The sequence below is a fragment of the Pygoscelis adeliae genome, unplaced genomic scaffold (genome assembly GCF_000699105.1).
Source record: "Pygoscelis adeliae isolate BGI_AS28 unplaced genomic scaffold, ASM69910v1 Scaffold97, whole genome shotgun sequence".
Taxonomy (NCBI): Eukaryota; Metazoa; Chordata; class Aves; order Sphenisciformes; family Spheniscidae; genus Pygoscelis; species Pygoscelis adeliae.
In genome coordinates, this window is record NW_008825152.1 from 198,348 (window position 1) to 215,813 (window position 17,466).

Genomic DNA, 17,466 nt, shown 5'->3' on the forward strand with positions numbered 1-17,466 from the left:
ACCTAAATTTCAGAACTTTGTGATACCTCTTCAAATTTTAAAGTGAAGGTATTAAAAACAAGGCTCATTATTTCAGCTGCTGCACAGCTTTTTAAAGGATAATCCTGTGCGCATGTCATATTTTGATTGTCTTTAAATACTTTAAAACAGAGGTTCTTTTTTTCCCAAGAGCATGCCCAAATGATTGAACACATTCACTAAATTGCATGGTTTCACAATAGCAATTTTGTCATACCAGTAATTTAGTAGAACCCGGTGCATCTCCTTTCACAAACTTAGATTCTAAAATATCAAATTCATAAATATTTATATTTTAAATATTTAATTGTACATGAATATTGGGTATTCTTAGCATTTTTCCCTCCTGTTTCCAGGTATTAGTTTGATAAGGAAACCATTTTTACATCACAATCTTATCTGATACTGACCGGACACCCCATTAGACAGACTATAGTCTTTAAGAATCATTATTTTAAAATCTATTTCCTAAAGCAAAACTAAAAGAAGTTACCGGAAGAGTTGTACACCAGGGTTCGCCTGCAGAAGTTAAATAATATCTTGGCTGTTAATTAATTAGTCTGATTCTTTTTTAAGTTAACATTCACCAGTTCGGCTTTACAATATTCTGACGCTGCCTGTAATGTTGACAGTTTAAGTAGAACCCGAGAGCCCTTAAAGCAAATTCAACTTCTCGTCAAGATACAGCTTTAAATATGTATATTAGTAGTTCAAACTTTACAAATAATTAAGAAGACTAAGTGTATCATCTCTCATACATACAGGCTGCGGAGTGTATTTTTGCACGCAACCGGTATTTCGTTAGTGCTTGCTCACTTCAGCCCTCTGATTTAGGATGCTGCAGCTGTTCACGTTTTCGCACACTTTTTCTTCAGGTTGCACCGTCTGCCGAACAGCTTTCTCTGGATCTAGTTTTCCAGCTGAAGATTTCGGTAAGGTCATCTGGAACGCGCACCAGAGTGTTGTACGTGCTTTACGTGTCGCTACGCTCATCTCTTTAATTGCCAAAGCAAGAGCGAACACATCTGCAGGGAGGAAACGGCATTTTAATCTTTATTATACAGGTCATCAGCAAGCACTATTTGGGATTAATTCACTCTGGCAATGCTAAAACCAGCAAAACTTTTTAGGCCCTTTTTGGTGTCTGATTTTGTGTCTGTCTCTTTATGAGGTTGTAAAAGTTGAATCTAAGAAGGTAGTGATTTTTAAGCCCTCATACAAAGAGGATATGGCATTTAGGTACTTATTTTGTTAAAGCTCCTACTTAGCTGCCACCTATTATCAGGAGCACCTAAAGCCTTACGGTCAGCTCTGTTTTTGAAAGTATTCCATGTACACACATACAAAAGGCATCTCGCCCCTTCCTGTGCGAGCTCGTCGCTGAATGTTCACAGCAACCCCTCCAGATCCACAAAGTGGATCCTCTGCCCATCTTATTAAGATGCGCGAAGGAATAGCTCTTTTATGGCATTTTATTAAAGCATACAGATCATGTTCTGCAAAAATGCGTCAAACCCCACCACTTCAAAGAGTAAGGTGGTGCAGTGGTCCATTTATTCAACAGCAATGTCTTAATGCATAAATAATGCTTTGATTTTAATTCCAGCCTGTGTGTGAGGAAACAAATTTGATATCCTCTTCTAGGCATCACAGTTTCAGCCAGAACTTGCATGTTATTTTGGGGTAGGGGCACACTCACTCCTCTTGGAGCTGGGTCATGCTACACTGTATGTTGGGCTGCACAGAAAGAATGTGTGCACTTGCCTCCCTGGTCAAACACTTCCATGGAGTTTAGAAGCAGTGGAAGACTTTAAGTCAAAGTCTGCTCTTCCAAGCGCTCATGCTCAGTAAGCACGACTGCAGTTTCATTTTATTGCAAAAACCTGGCACCCACCTTCAACCAGCATTCTTAGTCGCTGTTCCAGGTGAAAGCACTCCCCTCCTGGTGGCACTAGGGCTGCCTCAGAAAAGGGCAGAATTTAAAGGCCCAACCTTATCCCCTCACCATCCCTCTTCACCAGCTCGTCTGGCTCTCACTCCATGAGCTGGTTTCTGTGAAACCCATTCTGAGACATCCCTCCTTCCTTCTGCACAGAGTGACCACTGGTTCCTCTACAGTTACCACTGCTAAGCAGGAGCGGTACAGAAAATTGATTTAGGTAACTGTGAAGAATCACCATGAAAATCCACTTGTCCACAAGTGTCAGCCATCCAAAGAATTTTAGAAGGTAGTATTTGGAAGGATAACTCCAGAGAAATAAAGGACAGAATACAGAGTGGGAGGATGTGATTATCAGGTCTTGTATTTTCAAAATTCCAATTTCCACACCAAGCTTTGTGGAATCAAGAAGAGACCACAGGAATGGTGTCATCTGGACTGTCTAGAAGAAGCTAAGAAACAAGTGACACTCACATAAATGCGCATCTCAAAGCTGTAAGATAGCGTTGGCATTTGGTTCACTACCAGGGAAGAAGGGAAAACCCCACAGTAATAAAGAGTTGTTTTAAAGTCTTTGGCTGAATGCAGTGCCTGAGGGTTACAGACATTAAAAAAAAAGTCTTTTCTCCCCTCAGAAGATGATCTGTAACATCTATATCCTTCAGAAAGATCTTGAAAACTAAATCTAGGGCAATCTCAAAGCAGAGGTATGCTCAGACAGCTCTGAAAGGCTTGACAGTTGTTCTGGGTGACAGATGGCACTCCGTAAAACTCTTCTTACGGTCACTGTGATTTCTTCCAGAACTTCATTAAGCGGTCAAAAACATTTACAAACAACTGCCAGATACCTCATACAGTTCCACAATTTCGATGTGTAATAGTAGAATTTTCCAGACCCACGTTGTGCATGAATACAACCGATATGAGGCAGCTCAGATCCATCTGCTTCCCATTGAAGTAAATCTTGTGTTGCAACTGAAGTTGGGGAGCTGGGAGTAGAGAAGACTGTGGCTCATGTGTGAATTTTGTTTAAATCAAAACTCCCTGGATCAGAGGACACAACAGACAGGTCCTGCCTGATAAGACAGATACTTACTATCAGATGGAATAGAAAGGTGCTGTGGAAACAGGGTTGGGCTGCAGAAGGCATCTTCTCAAACAAAACAGAACTATTAACAAAAAGAAAGCTTTGCCACAGAGAGGAGATGCACAGCTTCAGACGTTTTCCTCAAGGCCTTCCCAGACACGCAGTAAATATAGTTACTACATTCAATAATCTACTGTTCGAAAAATCCTCCCCAGTTGCCACAATAGGCTAACACATCTTGGAGACAGCCAGTACGGAGGATGAGAGGTAGACAAAGAAAATGCAACCCTTCTAGTTAAGTAATCAGATCCCATTGTGCAAAGCTCACTTCTTTCTCTTCTCAAAGCAGCTGGACCAGGGAGCAGATCTCGAGGTCTGACAGCTGCTCTTTTCCAGATGACTCGGTTCCAAAGAGCTCGCTGATCTCGTTAAGAAGTAGTGCTGAGTACAGCCAGTGCCAATTACGTTCATGGGCTTAAACACCCCAAAACCCCCTTTGTCTTAACAAGTCACATAATCTTCAATCAAGGTAAAGAGAAACAAGAATGATGGTGAACAGGTGGAAAGAAAAATTGCTATAGTGCATCTTTTGAAGTAAACTTGAGAATTAGAGAACTGCATGACGGGACACCCCAAAGGAGTAAGATAATCCATCTAATTCAGTTGTGGAAAGAGAGGCAAGAAGTGAACAGAGGACTCTCAGAAATGTAAGAAAGCTTCCAACACAAAGCGGTAGGTCAGAGCACCACAGGGAGCAGGAATTTATTCTGCCTCACATCTAAGAGAGAAGGGAATCTGCCATTCTGCCTGTGCACTAGTGAAAGACTAAGCTGAGTATTCTGCATGTTTTGGATACCATTAAGAATAAAAACATTCTGACCAATATATTTTTGTGTATCCATCCAAAATATGATTTGTATTTTATGTCAATCTACAACAGCACATGCTTGAAGAGGGAATCTGTTCATAATGCAAGGCCACCTTGGTCTCTTTGCACAGATTCAGCATTGAGATACCAAGGAAATTCTACGTAGAAATACAGACAGGGCTAGAAGGGTGACAGGAACAGGAATATGAGGGACAGGGGGAAGAAAGAGGCAATAGCTTAATATCATCTCCAATCCCAAACGGCATTACAAAAAAAACCCCACTACCTTTCTATTACTTGCTATTTATTAATTGAGTAAATGCGCTCCAAATTGATTTAACACATTTATCTCTAAAACCCAGTTTTAGTGTCCTCTCAAAACCATCGTCTAAAACCCCATACAGTCTGCCTTTCTCAAAGCTCTAGACACTGAAAAATAAATTAAAACTTTAATAAAAAACCCCTCACACTTATTTTTTTTTATAGACTTGCAATATGTGTAGAATTTTTCAGCTACCTTATAAAAGTACGTAAGCATAGTTATACCTCTGTCATCTTGGCATCTGGGAGCTCCTTGCCTCTGTCGATTTGAAGCATTTACAATTTCATCTTTTCTACGTGACTGCACTACATGAATTACCTCCAGATGTTTATCAAGAGCAGTAGAAATGTTAGCATGAAGGGGAGAACTGCGAAGGCGCTCCATTTTTCCCAGTAAAGTCACAACCTAATGAACATTGTACATGTTACAGGAGTTCACACTGTACTCATCTAGACTTACAAGAAAAATAACCAGATTAGGAAGAACAGATTAACGATAACCATTATTTTCTTTTGAGAACACTTCATAAAGTTATAGTTGAAGTAGTTAAATTCTCACCTAGGATTTCTTCTCCAAAACCAAAGCTGTAGAATACCCGGGTGTGCACAGCACAACAGCAAAATACCCAAATATTAGGACACCCAGCTTACTAGTTAACAACAGATACATACAACTTTGAGACAACCATGTAACAGGAGGTGGTTCCATGACAACGTGCATTCCTCTGAATCGAGACCACTGTGGTCCTCCCTTCCATCAGCACTGCTGCAATTATCCGGGTGAAAACCAATCCCGCAAAGACTGGCCAGTTTTCACCCAGTTGAGCTCCTTGTGCTGTGCCAGCGCAAAGCGATGGGCAGTGTGGGAGAGCAGCAGGCTCAGTCTGGATTTGCTAAAGCTGCTGTGGAACCACACGCATAGGCTGACTTTCAGGATGGATACTCAAGACTACAGGAGCTCTTTCAGAGAATATCGAGCAGAACCGCTCAAAAATCGTTCAGTTTTGATTAGTTAATTGAAAATCTGCATCTTTGTTGTCTTGTTTATCTTACAACAGTCACATTACTACGAATTTCCCCTTGGTGAGCAATTCCTCAACTGTGGTTCACAGACCACTGAAGAACCCGGTTACTAGTCTGCAGAAAGAGATAAAACTAAAAATTCCAAAATGTTAATGTTTACTGGATGCCCTATAAAGAAGCCTGATGATTAATGGTCATCCACAGGTTAAAAATAAGAAACAGAGGGTCTGGGAGCACAGTGCAAAGCGACATTCTTGATGTTTCCTTGCAACAGAAAGGCTGTAGGCTTCCCTAGGAAAAGGACTGGCATGGATTTTTTTAAAACATAAGAAAGAGTGGCTTTTAAAGGCATTTGAACCGGGACAATTTGCCCAACCTGCCCCAAGTATCCTCAGAGCAGGGTGCTGGCCAAGACAATTATTTTGGTAACAGCATCCACAACAGCAGAACAGAGCTGCCTACTCCTTGCCAAGGGCTCAGGAGAGAGCATTCAGGAAGGAGCAAGCTCTCACTGCCAGCCTTGTCCTGCTCCCCCTTAGATCTGAGGGAGCTGGGGTTGTTTAGCCTGGAGAAAAGGAGGCTGAGGGGAGACCTCATCGCTCTCTACATCTACCTGAAAGGAGGCTGTAGCGAGGTGGGTGTTGGTCTCTTCTCCCAAGTAACTGGCGAAAGGACGAGAGGAAATGGCCTCAAGTTGCGCCAGGGGAGGTTTAGATTGGATGTGAGGAAAAATGTCTTTACTGAAAGAGTGGTTAAACATTGGAACGGGCTGCCCAGGGAAGGGGTTGAGTCACCATCCCTGGAAGTATTTAAAAAACGGGTAGATGAGGCGCGTAGGGACATGGTTTAGTGGGCATGGGGGTGTTGGGTTGACGGTTGGACTCGATGATCTTAGAGGTCTCTTCCAACCTTAATGATTCTATGATTCTATGATCTGGCGAAAGCCTGGGGGGTGAGGAAAAAACGTAGGCACAGGAATAAACTGCACAAGTTACTGTGACAGCAGCAACAACCAATAATCTCAGAAAGTGACATTTCACATTTGTAAGGAAGCTGAGAGTTTAAAAAAAAAAAGTGAAGGGAGAACTTCACATGAACAACTGAGGAATCAGTCACTAGGATAGGAAACCAAAGTAGGTAAGACTGTTTGAAAATCACTAATTTGTTTCTGAAGAAAAAGCCAGATTTTAAGGAGTGGCATAGTAGGATTACATATGCAAGTGAAACAAAGCAAGATGAACCTGACAGTCATTTCCCAGTCTTACTTAATAGTACATCCACAAAAGGACTTAACGTTCTGAAGACCTGGTTTTCAGGTACCACAACATTATCCAACGGGATCCACAGATGATAGTTAAGTGCCTATGTTCTTTATACTAAGCCTGGGAGAAGTGCCAGGTGTCTAAAAGCAAAATCCACAGAAGTCAGCAAAGCTGGGCTGCCCCAGCAACCCAACGGGAACCACTGAAGGCTCAAATGCTTGCTTTCCCATCCCCTCAGGTGTTTCAGAAGTTCATCCTGCACTCCCAAGAGATGCTTCCTTCCACTCACGACTCAGAGGCATTAACTAAACCTGCCCTTCTCTTGCAAAGCACAACTGATCCCTTTTGACTGTCACAAGGCTTGCCGAGTAATTCAGATCCTTCACTGGGAAAAGCAGCAAGCCACCAGTGACGCTGAGGCTGACTGCTGGCGTGGCAGGATCCCAGTGAAGCACCCAGCAGAGCCACAGACCCTGCAGTCCAGAGGTGAGCATACACCATGGGATAAGGACTGACATTTCAGGCCCAGCTTTGATGACGGTTCTTCCCAAAACAATGGATTTGGAACAGGGACTATAATGCTTTCCCCAGCCCAACCAGATACCCTCGCTACTAGAAACAAGCTTGTATTTCCCATCTCTGGCAAAAATCATTACCAGTCCAGAATAGAAGAGCTTCAACAGGACAAGCTCAATGACCAGCCTCAGAGTATCCCACAGTGGGGTGACATGGTGTTCTCCAGTTACAACAGAGCTGTGGATTTACATCTCCCCAGACACACAAAAGATGAGATACATTCTGGAGAGAGGAGATCCGGGTTTAAAGTTTATTCTCTGACTATTAAGTGGTTTTAATAGCTACTGAAGATTCTGTCACCCCTCCATCAGCTATGCTTTGTTCTGGAACCGAAAGCAACTGCAAGTGGAAGTCTCAAATGAGAAAACTAAAGTAAAGTGTGTGACCACCATGAGGATTTAACTAGATGCTCCACACTATGAAAAGTTAATCCCAGATTCAGCCAGCTCAACTTCCACTTGAACCTTTGTACCAGCGTTTCTCTTTGGCCGTCACTAAGCTTTTTGATGTTAGAATCCAGGTTCAACAGCCTCACTGTGCTTGTGAGCATCCTTGAAACTACTTTTCAGTTGCTACCTAACAAGTGTTTGAGGATCTATACCCTGAAGCTTGGTTCCTCAAATGGCTAGAGAAGATTAAGACCTTTTTTAGATGCAGTTTTAAAGTACTAGGACAAGGACAGGCAAGCCTTCTGAAAGTGGAAACTTCCTAACACTGTTCTTTTGGGGTTCATAAAACACTAGTTTAAAAAGTGTACACTAAGCCTATCAACACATCTTTCACTATACTCTACTCAGCTGTATGAACAAAACCAGGCAGTTACACAAGACAGATTTCAGCAGGCAGTGAGCAGACATGGCTCCACAGCTTATTTCACCTGTGCGAGACTGGTAGGAAAGACTGCTTCTTACCACCGCTGCCTTGGGAGCGGCTGAGCTCAGCAGTACTGGTTCCCCCAAGAACCAGCATTTCTCAGAACAACAGCTACTGCCAACTCACGTCCCCTCGCAGGGGCAGGTTTCGGCATCTGCGCTTTCAGCCCGCGTTTCTCTTCATTCTGCAGCATGAGCATCCTGGCTCTGGCCTCTCAGCCTCCAAAGGGCCAGATCAGACCCTCGCTATTCTGCTGGCAGCACAGATCAGCTCTGCTTGTGCTCGCCTCCTCCCTCTAGTCTCCTTGCAGAATTCTGCGCAGACTGCTGCCTCACAAAGAAGCACGATACTGCACACTGGCACCATCGTTCGGCCACAGAGCTCAAAAGACACCAGTCACGCTTGCCTTACAGGTTATGGCTGTTTGGCTTAAGCAGCAAACGAATGATGTAGAAATTCAGGCTGAAGCTACAGCAGATAACCATTCTGCATTAAAAAAATACAAGACTCTCAAGCAATATATATCAAAGTCTTACAAACATTAATTAAACTTGCTTTTTTCCCACAAATACCTCCTCTAATACAGTGTCTACAAATCTATAGTAAGCATTTCTCTGCTGAGCTGCTCAAAAAATAAAAGCCCAAGTGTCAGGCACATCTTAGAGCTGTGCAAGCAGTTAGGCTAGATGACTGGATTCCGGCATCTCATGCACGCTCTTGTACTAGAAAACACATCCTCCTGGCATGTATGCACGTAAACATGAGCCTCAGCTACTCAGCGGGTTCCCTGGTAGCAGCAGCAGTGAACCTGGAGCTGTAGAAATTCTAGCAGGGACTGCTGAAATATTATTCCCTGCATAGCATTTAAGAACAAAGCTATTTTGGGAAAAGCTGCTCTGATCATCTTACATATCTTATACTGCACTCCAAGTTCTGTGTGATAAGTTCAGTAGATTTCTTTCTTTTTTTAGTCCTACAACTCACTCTGGCTTGTTCACGTAGCTGATCCACAATTAAGCGATCAACTCTTGATGGGTTTGATGTCAGCCTTGGAATCGGAATGTTGTTAGCACTGGAAACCTTTTTCCCTTGGAAATTCTTAGCAAGAGCTGATTCAGTCTGCATGAAAACAAAAGAATAACTCCCTAAGAATGTAAGCTGCAAAGTGTGCTTCATTACAGAAACAAGAAAAAAATATCAGATACACAATTTCTTTCCCTTAGGGTTTTGGATTTTTTTTTAAGCAGATAATGAGGACTCAGGTGTTTGGGATTTAACCATTTGGTAAGACAATCACCTGTTTTAAGTGAACAACCGCTTTACTCAAAGCAGCTGAACTAAAGTAATTATGCCAACATAACGTGTTTCAGAAGTGCTATGTCTTCTCATACTCTGACTACAGCCTGTGCTAATTTTGCCTGTAAATAAAATGGAGGCAAGTTAGAATTACAAGGCAAAAAAGAATGAGCAAACAGGTGTGGACCTCATCCACAAAATTAATAGAATTTTTTAAGTCAGCAATTAACCTAAATTTTGTACAGATCAGTCAAACTACAGAAAGCTTTTTTTTTAAATTTTGTTAAAATGAAATAATATTTTATTTAGCCATCAGAAAATTACTTTGAAATCTGACCGCAAGGTTTCAAATTTCAATCTCTCTCACCACGTTGTTATGTCACTCTGTAACACCTGTAACAATATATAGCTATATATACCTAAATCTGTTTTAAAATCGCATTTCTTAGATTGTCTTGTGGTGGTCCACATAAAGCTGCAGCCTAATTTTCTCCACCTTGTCCCCCTGCCACGCACGTGTCAACTCTTTCTCTTTTGCACTTTTCTATGCAAGCCTAGACACCAATCTCCCCTCCTCAAGTCAAGCTCATTCTCCCCCTAACCCCTCTATTCAAAGCAACAACCGGCTTTTGTCAGGAAACACTTTGGCAAAACCGCCCCTGTGTTACATCCCCTCACGACAGCGCTTCCACAGAGAAGCTGTCAGCCAAACGGCCCGGCCCCACGATGTCCAAGTAACATTTGGTCAAGCTTCCCTCTCAGAAAGTCACAGCTCCAGATCGTTTTTGAATTTCAATACCAGCTAAATCGGTGAAATTAAGACAGCTTTTACATTCAGCAAGGGTAGCCTGAAGCACTTCCGCTGATGACCAAAAAGGGCAATTGCTTTAAGCAGGGCTTCATGCAGAACTACCCGAATGTTTTAGTTCAAGTGTTTTAATATTACTCTTTCTTCGGCCTCCGTTTCCGGGGAAAAAAAAAGAGCCCCTTCAAATACATCTTAGGTTTAAAACTTCAGGGAAACAGGAGGTGAGAAGAACTCATTGAAAGAACTAAAAGTGTAGGGCCTACGAATTTTAATTAATTCTTAAAAGAATTAAAGTTTAGTCCCAATTCAACATATATTTAATGGATTTGCTTTCAAAGTTTCCAGATGCATTGTATTTATTGTGTTAAAAAAAAAAGTGTAACATGGTTTTGTCAGTCATACAACACACCTTCCCCAACAGAGAGACTGAAAAAGTCACTGGATTCCTGCTTTAAGTGCAACATTCAATACAACATGAATTATGCTCCCAACCAGGCTACAAACCTTCAAAACTTCTGTTTTCAGTCCAAACATACAGGGAAGCAAACTCTTGTAACTTTGAAGTCTCATTAAGCATTTCAACTCATAACAGTGAGAATGACCCATGATCTCTAACTGGTCTGAGCAGGATGAGATCTAAATCAAATCTGTGCTATGGCATATTAATTTATTTTAATTTGTTTTACCTTCTTTCTTTCTTTCTCCAAAGCTCTCCACTGTTCATAACATTCTTCTAGTCTAACATGAAGTTCGCTGGCAGGCCCACTACGGGTTTTAACTTGCCTTTGAAATCCAAACGCTGGTACAAAACCACAAAAAGAACTGTCGACATACATCGTATCGTTAAAATAAGGGTAGAAGCGTTTTAAATCATCGCGGGAGAGCAGGTTGTGAGACTCCATCAGAGGGACAATGGAACGGCCAAACAGGCGAGCTGATCTCAAGGGAAATGCACTTGAACCAAGCTGATTATGCCTGAAGTCACCCATCATGCAACTGTTGGAAAAGCTTGGAGCCTGTAGGCAAGTCGCAGGATTGATGGCGTTACCGTCTCCGCTCCCCTGCCTGAGATTAAACGGACCCTGAGACTCCATTAGATCTTGGTACATGCTCTGCAACAACCCATCTGCGTGTTTGTGTCCTTCCAGATCATAACGCTCACCCTGTGGCTTCAAATGGAAACGGTGTTTGTTCATATTTTCAATGATCCCAAGCTGCTGAGCTGAATAACCGTCACAGAATCCATTTGGCTGCTTTAATTTCTTTTCACTTAAATACTCAATGAGATTCTCTTCTCCACTCCTAACTAGTGCTTCCATGCAAGCAGCAGACCGAGCTCGTTCTGCAGTGTTATAACCAAAATCAAGACTCGAAAAAAATGAAGGATTATCTTGACAGTACTTGTGAAATAAATTACTATTTAAAGGGAAATTTGAAGATGATAACTGAAAAAAATCATTAGAATGACTGGAACTTTTTGGAAAAGCAGGCAAGTGATTATTCAGTTTCAACACAGGACTTGGATTCTGAAACGGGACAGAAGCAGCGGTTTTAGTTTGAATGTTCATCCAAGCTGGCCTTACATTAGTACCTGCTGAAGGGTTTGCTGAGTTTGATAGTAACGGGAGTGATTTACAGTATTCAGAATTCTGAAGATCTGCCTTAGAAAACTGCTGCTTTTCTACACCACTCGCACAGTCACTATTCCCTGGACAAGTTGCAAAAGATTTTGGTCCATATTCAAATTTTTGCCCAAAATCAGTGCAGAATGAAGCTTCATTTGCAAACTGTTTTTCTGATAGAAGTCCTACAGCCTTGGGAAATGTAAAGTTTTGCTGATCTAAAATTGTATCTTCTATTTTTTTCTGAGTTCCTGATTTAAGTTGAAATAATTTAGTATAGGGTTCTGTGTCCAGAGATGGCGCCTCAATGGTTCCATTTACTAACTTTTTATTTTCTTGGAGGCTACAATTGGTGCTCTTGTTAGGCTTTGCTTTACTAGCATGAGAATATTCAGTGTATCTACTATAATCTGCGTTTTCATTATATCTGTGAAACTGCGGAAGAAACGTTTCTGCCCGCTTTTGGTGCAACTGCGCATCTGTTCCTTTGGGACACACCTTTTCCCTTCCGTAAGAATAAGCATCGGCTCCCGAGTCTTTGATTACTTCTGAATACCCAACTTGGGGTGTAAAGGTGTTTTTTATGTATGGATAGTTCTGATATACGGGTGTTGTCTTAATATTCTCATTAGTCTGCATGTTGCAACAGTTGGCATGATCATTCCTAGAAGGGTATAAACACTGCTCTTCAAGGTCTATGCCAGTAAACCCGCGATAACATTCGTCTACTTTTTGCTGTGATGCAAGATTACCACTTTGCAAGTACTGTTTTTCAGCAGCAGATATGGATTCGCCACTATAAAAACCCTGTTGTGAGACAGCTCCAGCAACTGGCCTTTTAGTTTCTGGCAACAGGTCATGGTGGTCTACGATTCTGGTTGCGTTCATGGGCCATACTGACTTCAAGTTGGAAGGGCAACTCCTTCAAAATCAAGAAATACACAGTTAGATTCTGATCTGTGGTGCTCCTCTTCCATTCCCAAATGCAGAAAAGGTTTAAGAACCCAATTCTTCCCCAATCATTTCTCTCGACTGATTCAAAGATGTCTTACCCCAACTTCTATCCACTACTGTCACCACTGCAGTTTTCCTTAACTAGATAAGAAAACCGATTCTGGCTTGTCTAAACCCACCCATATGCCCTAGGAGCTACGTACAATGCCTTCAAGCCTCCAGCAATGTGTACATACCAAATTACATTCAGTCAATCCCGTCAAGAGATTTACTATCTGTCACCACTAAAATACTCCTTGTTAAGCAACAAGGTAAGACAACCATAGTTTCCGAACTTCCCACAGCCTTTCAAAGCTGTGTCCTAGCACTCCAGGCAAAACGCTTCTCTGTATCATTTTGCTTATAGCTTCAGAATCGCCTGTGTTTTACACTGGCTTACACTGCTTCCTGCAGGTAAATCAAGAATAAGCATCTCGGCACACTTCCTTTCCTTCCACTAATTACCACGAGTTAACGCAGGACAATTACTGCCTGTCAAGGAAAACTGTAAACAGACTAAGTAAAAAATGGAATTGTGCCTGGAAGTCATTACAGTCACAGCCAAATTTGGCAGTACTGAAAACAGAAATCCAACCTTAACTGTCTGAAGCAAAGGAATTAGTAAGTTATCTTTTGATCAAGACTGACTCTCTCTAAAGTTCGCCCTCACTTCAGCCACATAACTCAGCACATATACAGAAATCACTGGAATTTTGGGAGAAGACAGAAAGGAAGAGTGGTGCCTGGCTTGAGAACTGGGTTCCTTTTCTTATCCCTTAGACGTAGAATACTCAGATTCAGGCAAAAGACCGTGAGTGTCTCTCTAAGTGTCTTGGGGATGCTGGATCTGAATCCTTCTGTGCCAAGTTATTATGACTATCTAATGGTTTCTTATGGTGCTAGAATATAGGCATAACAAATCCGACATTTAGATATGCAAATATTGCTTAGGTAGCACTAACATCAAGAAGTATTCATTTTGCATGGAATTCTTCCCTCCTGCCAGTTCAGGAAAGTGTGAGAGTATGATTTCGTGTTTTGTGTATTCTTTCTGTGAATTGAAATTCATTAAGAAAGAAACCTCAAGTCTGAATTCAGTCTTGATCTAAAAATAGGCCAAGGCACATATTCAGGGAGATTTATTTGAAACAAGCATTGTGGATGCTGTATAAGGACTTATTTAAAAAATGCCAATTAAAAAGTTCTGTAAATACCAGAAAGCCAGAAACTACCATGTAACCTGAGCACCCAGAGAAAAGCTTTCAAGTATCACAACCAAAATATTAGAAGATTAGGGGGAAGGAAGGAAAACCGTAAAGAGCATGAGGATTTGCCAGCAGCAGATGCAAAGATGACTAACAGAACACAGATACGGAGATCAGCGAGGGTAGTTTTTGTCAGAGGAAGAGAATGCCAGCAGTGCTTGCATGGCAACACACTCACCCCTCAGCACAATATGGCTGTGATTTATCTTGTTCTTCCAAGATGTTAGACACAAGTCCATATAAATCTGTTTCACTGCCATAATCATTCCTTTCAGGTTGAACCCTGAAGACGAATTGCGTATTAATTAAAACAATTACTTCATTCAAAATAATTCATAAGCTAAATTAAACAAACAAACAAACAAAATCCATCTACTCGTTCAACACACACATTCTCTCTCTGTCAAAAATGACTACCTGGACTTCATATTAATCTGAGAAGCAGCAGGCTGCTTAGTATCATCTCCGTAGGTAGACCATGGTGCATATAAAAGGGAAGAGTCCACTGCTGCAGGGTACTCTGATGTTGAAAGGGAAGAACTGTAGGTCTGAGGTAGCTCTACATTTTCTTCATTCTGCATTTGATGTACAATAAAAGCACAGATTTTAATATTAAACACATCAAATTGTCATTTCATCATTCTAGGCGGTTGTAACCGAGTTCACCCTTGGAGTAACCAGAGCATGAGAAGCAAGCCAGCCACAATGTACCTTTTTGACACAATGCTACAGGTAACTTCTGCTGGTGACTCCTGCCCAGCACATACACACATAGGAGTAAAAATTCGGGGCCATGTCAGCCTAAGACGTCTGCACCAGTTTCTAACAGATGATCACCGACAGGAGTCAGGAGACACTCCCTTCCTCCCAACTGTTACAGATTGTTTAAGCTACTGAAGAAAACTTACAGCCAATTCTTTTCTGGAGAAAAGGTCTTCTACCCAGTTTAAGTGAAAAGGAGCAATTGCTTGTTTGGTTTAAACACGATATGCTTTCTTAGCTCCTAGTAAGTGAAAAAATTAATGGTGTTTTCACAGGGTTAAATGTTAAAGACACACAATATACTCCTTTATGGAGCAAAGTAGCCTAGCAGCTACAGAAAACGGCACACAAAGCCAGGTTTTATTCCCAGTAAGACTTTCTGCGTAACTATGAACAGGTCTCTCTTCTTCATGTCTCAGTTCACCATGTCTGTAAAATACTTCTGTAAGCAAAGAAAGATGCCCAGTTGCTGGACTTAAGGACATGGAAGAACAAAGCCAAACGAGTCTCATATAGAGTGAGTAACAGGTCTATTATTGAAGGTTCTGGGAATGAGTTTCCATTCATTTCATTGAGTCTTTTACCTCAGTGAAAGTTTATGGCTATGAAAGGCAAAACGAAAAGAGCGGTCTGATGTGCTTAACTGTCCTGGCATTTTCTACTGCTCACACTAAGAACCCCCTGCTCTACAGGCTGGTTTATACAAACGTTTGGACTCTACATCTGTGGTATGCCACAGAAATATCTGTTGCAATACCTAAGCTTCTCCTTCTTACTGACTTCTCAGTTTTCCTAAAAAGTCATTTGCTCCTTACTTTGTCTACAATTGTTTATGCTAACAGAAGAACAAAGAACACAGTGAAATACAATTTTACTAAACACCACATATTCCTTCATCTGTGACTGTATTAAAAAAGCCGCTGTTCTTTCTGATTAACATTACCACGATGCAGATTTATTATGGATAAATCAAACACGGTGATTTATGTTCGCCAGTATAAGCTCTGTATCAGAAATATCTTTTGACCATTTTGTTTACAAGCAACCTGAACTCTTACACAGATATAAAAAAAATAATTTATAATCAACTGAACCTGTAATTTGTAGCAACCATATAGCGAGCCAGAGCCTGTCATGACGCTACTGAACGCATCAGTCAGCCTCCCGCCAGCTTCTGCGCTACTCCAGCAGCGACTGCCACCTCTGAACGCAACTTTAGGCTATGCAAGACAAGGAAAAAAAAAAAGTGGTAGGAGGACATAATTATACACAGACCTGAGAGTTGTAGATTTTATACCAACAGTAACTTCTTTAAGACTTGAATACACCTGTGGATTCTGCTCATCTGAGTTTTCAGGTAGTTAGTTCTACATATTGACATTAAAACACTTTCATATTTACCCTTAGAGAAAAGCTTAACCCAACAAACCACAAGAAATTCACAAGGTGTTTAGAGACAGAGGAGGTGCAGGTTAAGAGGAAACCTGCATTCTCTCTGTTTACGCTAGCTGAACACGTACCCGCCACAAAGAACATCAACTACAGAAGTAGAATTATCATCCCATTCACCACCAGCAGCGGCGGAGTCATTTAGCCTTCTGCACATCGCCAGAAACCTCTCATCCTTTCATCACTGTTCCTATCACATCGGTTATGTTACATGAATACACGTATGTGCATTTTCAGATTTCAGGAGCTAGAATTTTGCTACAATACACACACTGGGAGCTACGGTGGAAATCTGCCCCATTCTGTAACTATGGGAGAAACAACTTCTATGTAAGAAACACCCCTCTCCCCATCACCAACCTGGAAGTGCTCAGAAATAGGTGGCCAGTGGGAGCAAGGAATGAAAACAAAATGTTAGGCATCTTTTATTCCCTTCTTCAGAAGGTGAGGTACACAAGGAAAATTTAAAGTTAAAATAAAACTGACTAGCTAAAAAAACCTTTAGCTCACAGATAAAAAAAGTGAAGTTATTTGCATAATATTTAAAATATTACCATAGCAGCTCATTTGAAATGCTTATTAAATTCAGAAAAAGTTCAAGTTTCACAGGACCAGCGTTCTGAAAGTATCCTGAATAAGCACTCCTCTCTAAAAAGATGTTCTTCTGTAGCTACCCGAGGATGAAAACAGACTCTACATCTAACGTATGCGGTCTGCAGCATGATCTTCTTCTAGTTCACACTGCAGTTACACTGATTAACACAGGTTTTTTTCAGACACATTTTACAAATACGTGAACATGCAAAGTCAGTGTGGAGCACAGCTCCACTTCTTATACTAATTATGCCATGTTTTCTCCTTGGTTATCTCCTTGTTCAGCAAGGACTCCTAGCACTTATATGATTTGTGATCTCAAAGAATGAGGAAACGTATCGGTACAGCGAGCTGGTACAGATTTGCGGCACCCCCAAACCCATCAAACCACACATGCTCTTTTTTCCCAACTTGAAGTTTTTCAGGACACTGAAAAGTGTTTTCCCAATATTTTTGAGCTCGGTTTCACAGCACCCGTTACCACAAGACAGGCCCAGGTCTAGACGGCCCCGGGCCTTGTGTGGCTCCGCGGCACTAAGCCCGGTCGTGGCAGCAGGCACACTGTGGGGGGAAGGACGCGAAGCCTCGCCCAGCCTCAGCCCCGCTCGGTTACCGGCGCCGGGGCGAAGCCCGAGCCCCGCGACAGCTCCAACCGTCCGCTGGGTTTCTGACAGGAAGAGCTGCACGGCCCAGCCTCTCCCCAGCCCGTG

The 17,466-nt window shown here is 41.8% G+C and overlaps 1 protein-coding gene across 1 annotated transcript in view; it reads right to left on the minus strand.

Moving 5' to 3' along the window:
* Positions 1 to 819: 819 nt before the first annotated feature.
* The window catches only part of LOC103920639 (chromosome unknown open reading frame, human C17orf104), a 20,590-nt gene continuing 3,943 nt past the window's right edge, over positions 820 to 17,466 (minus strand). Inside the window, exons 2-8 of the mRNA XM_009328404.1 lie at positions 15,808 to 15,933; positions 14,369 to 14,526; positions 14,130 to 14,234; positions 10,758 to 12,615; positions 8,952 to 9,086; positions 4,459 to 4,639; positions 820 to 1,043 (exon numbers count right to left, since the gene is read on the minus strand). Coding sequence (XP_009326679.1) covers positions 820 to 1,043; positions 4,459 to 4,639; positions 8,952 to 9,086; positions 10,758 to 12,615; positions 14,130 to 14,234; positions 14,369 to 14,526; positions 15,808 to 15,933 — 2,787 coding nt within the window. The remainder of the gene's footprint in view (positions 1,044 to 4,458; positions 4,640 to 8,951; positions 9,087 to 10,757; positions 12,616 to 14,129; positions 14,235 to 14,368; positions 14,527 to 15,807; positions 15,934 to 17,466) is intronic.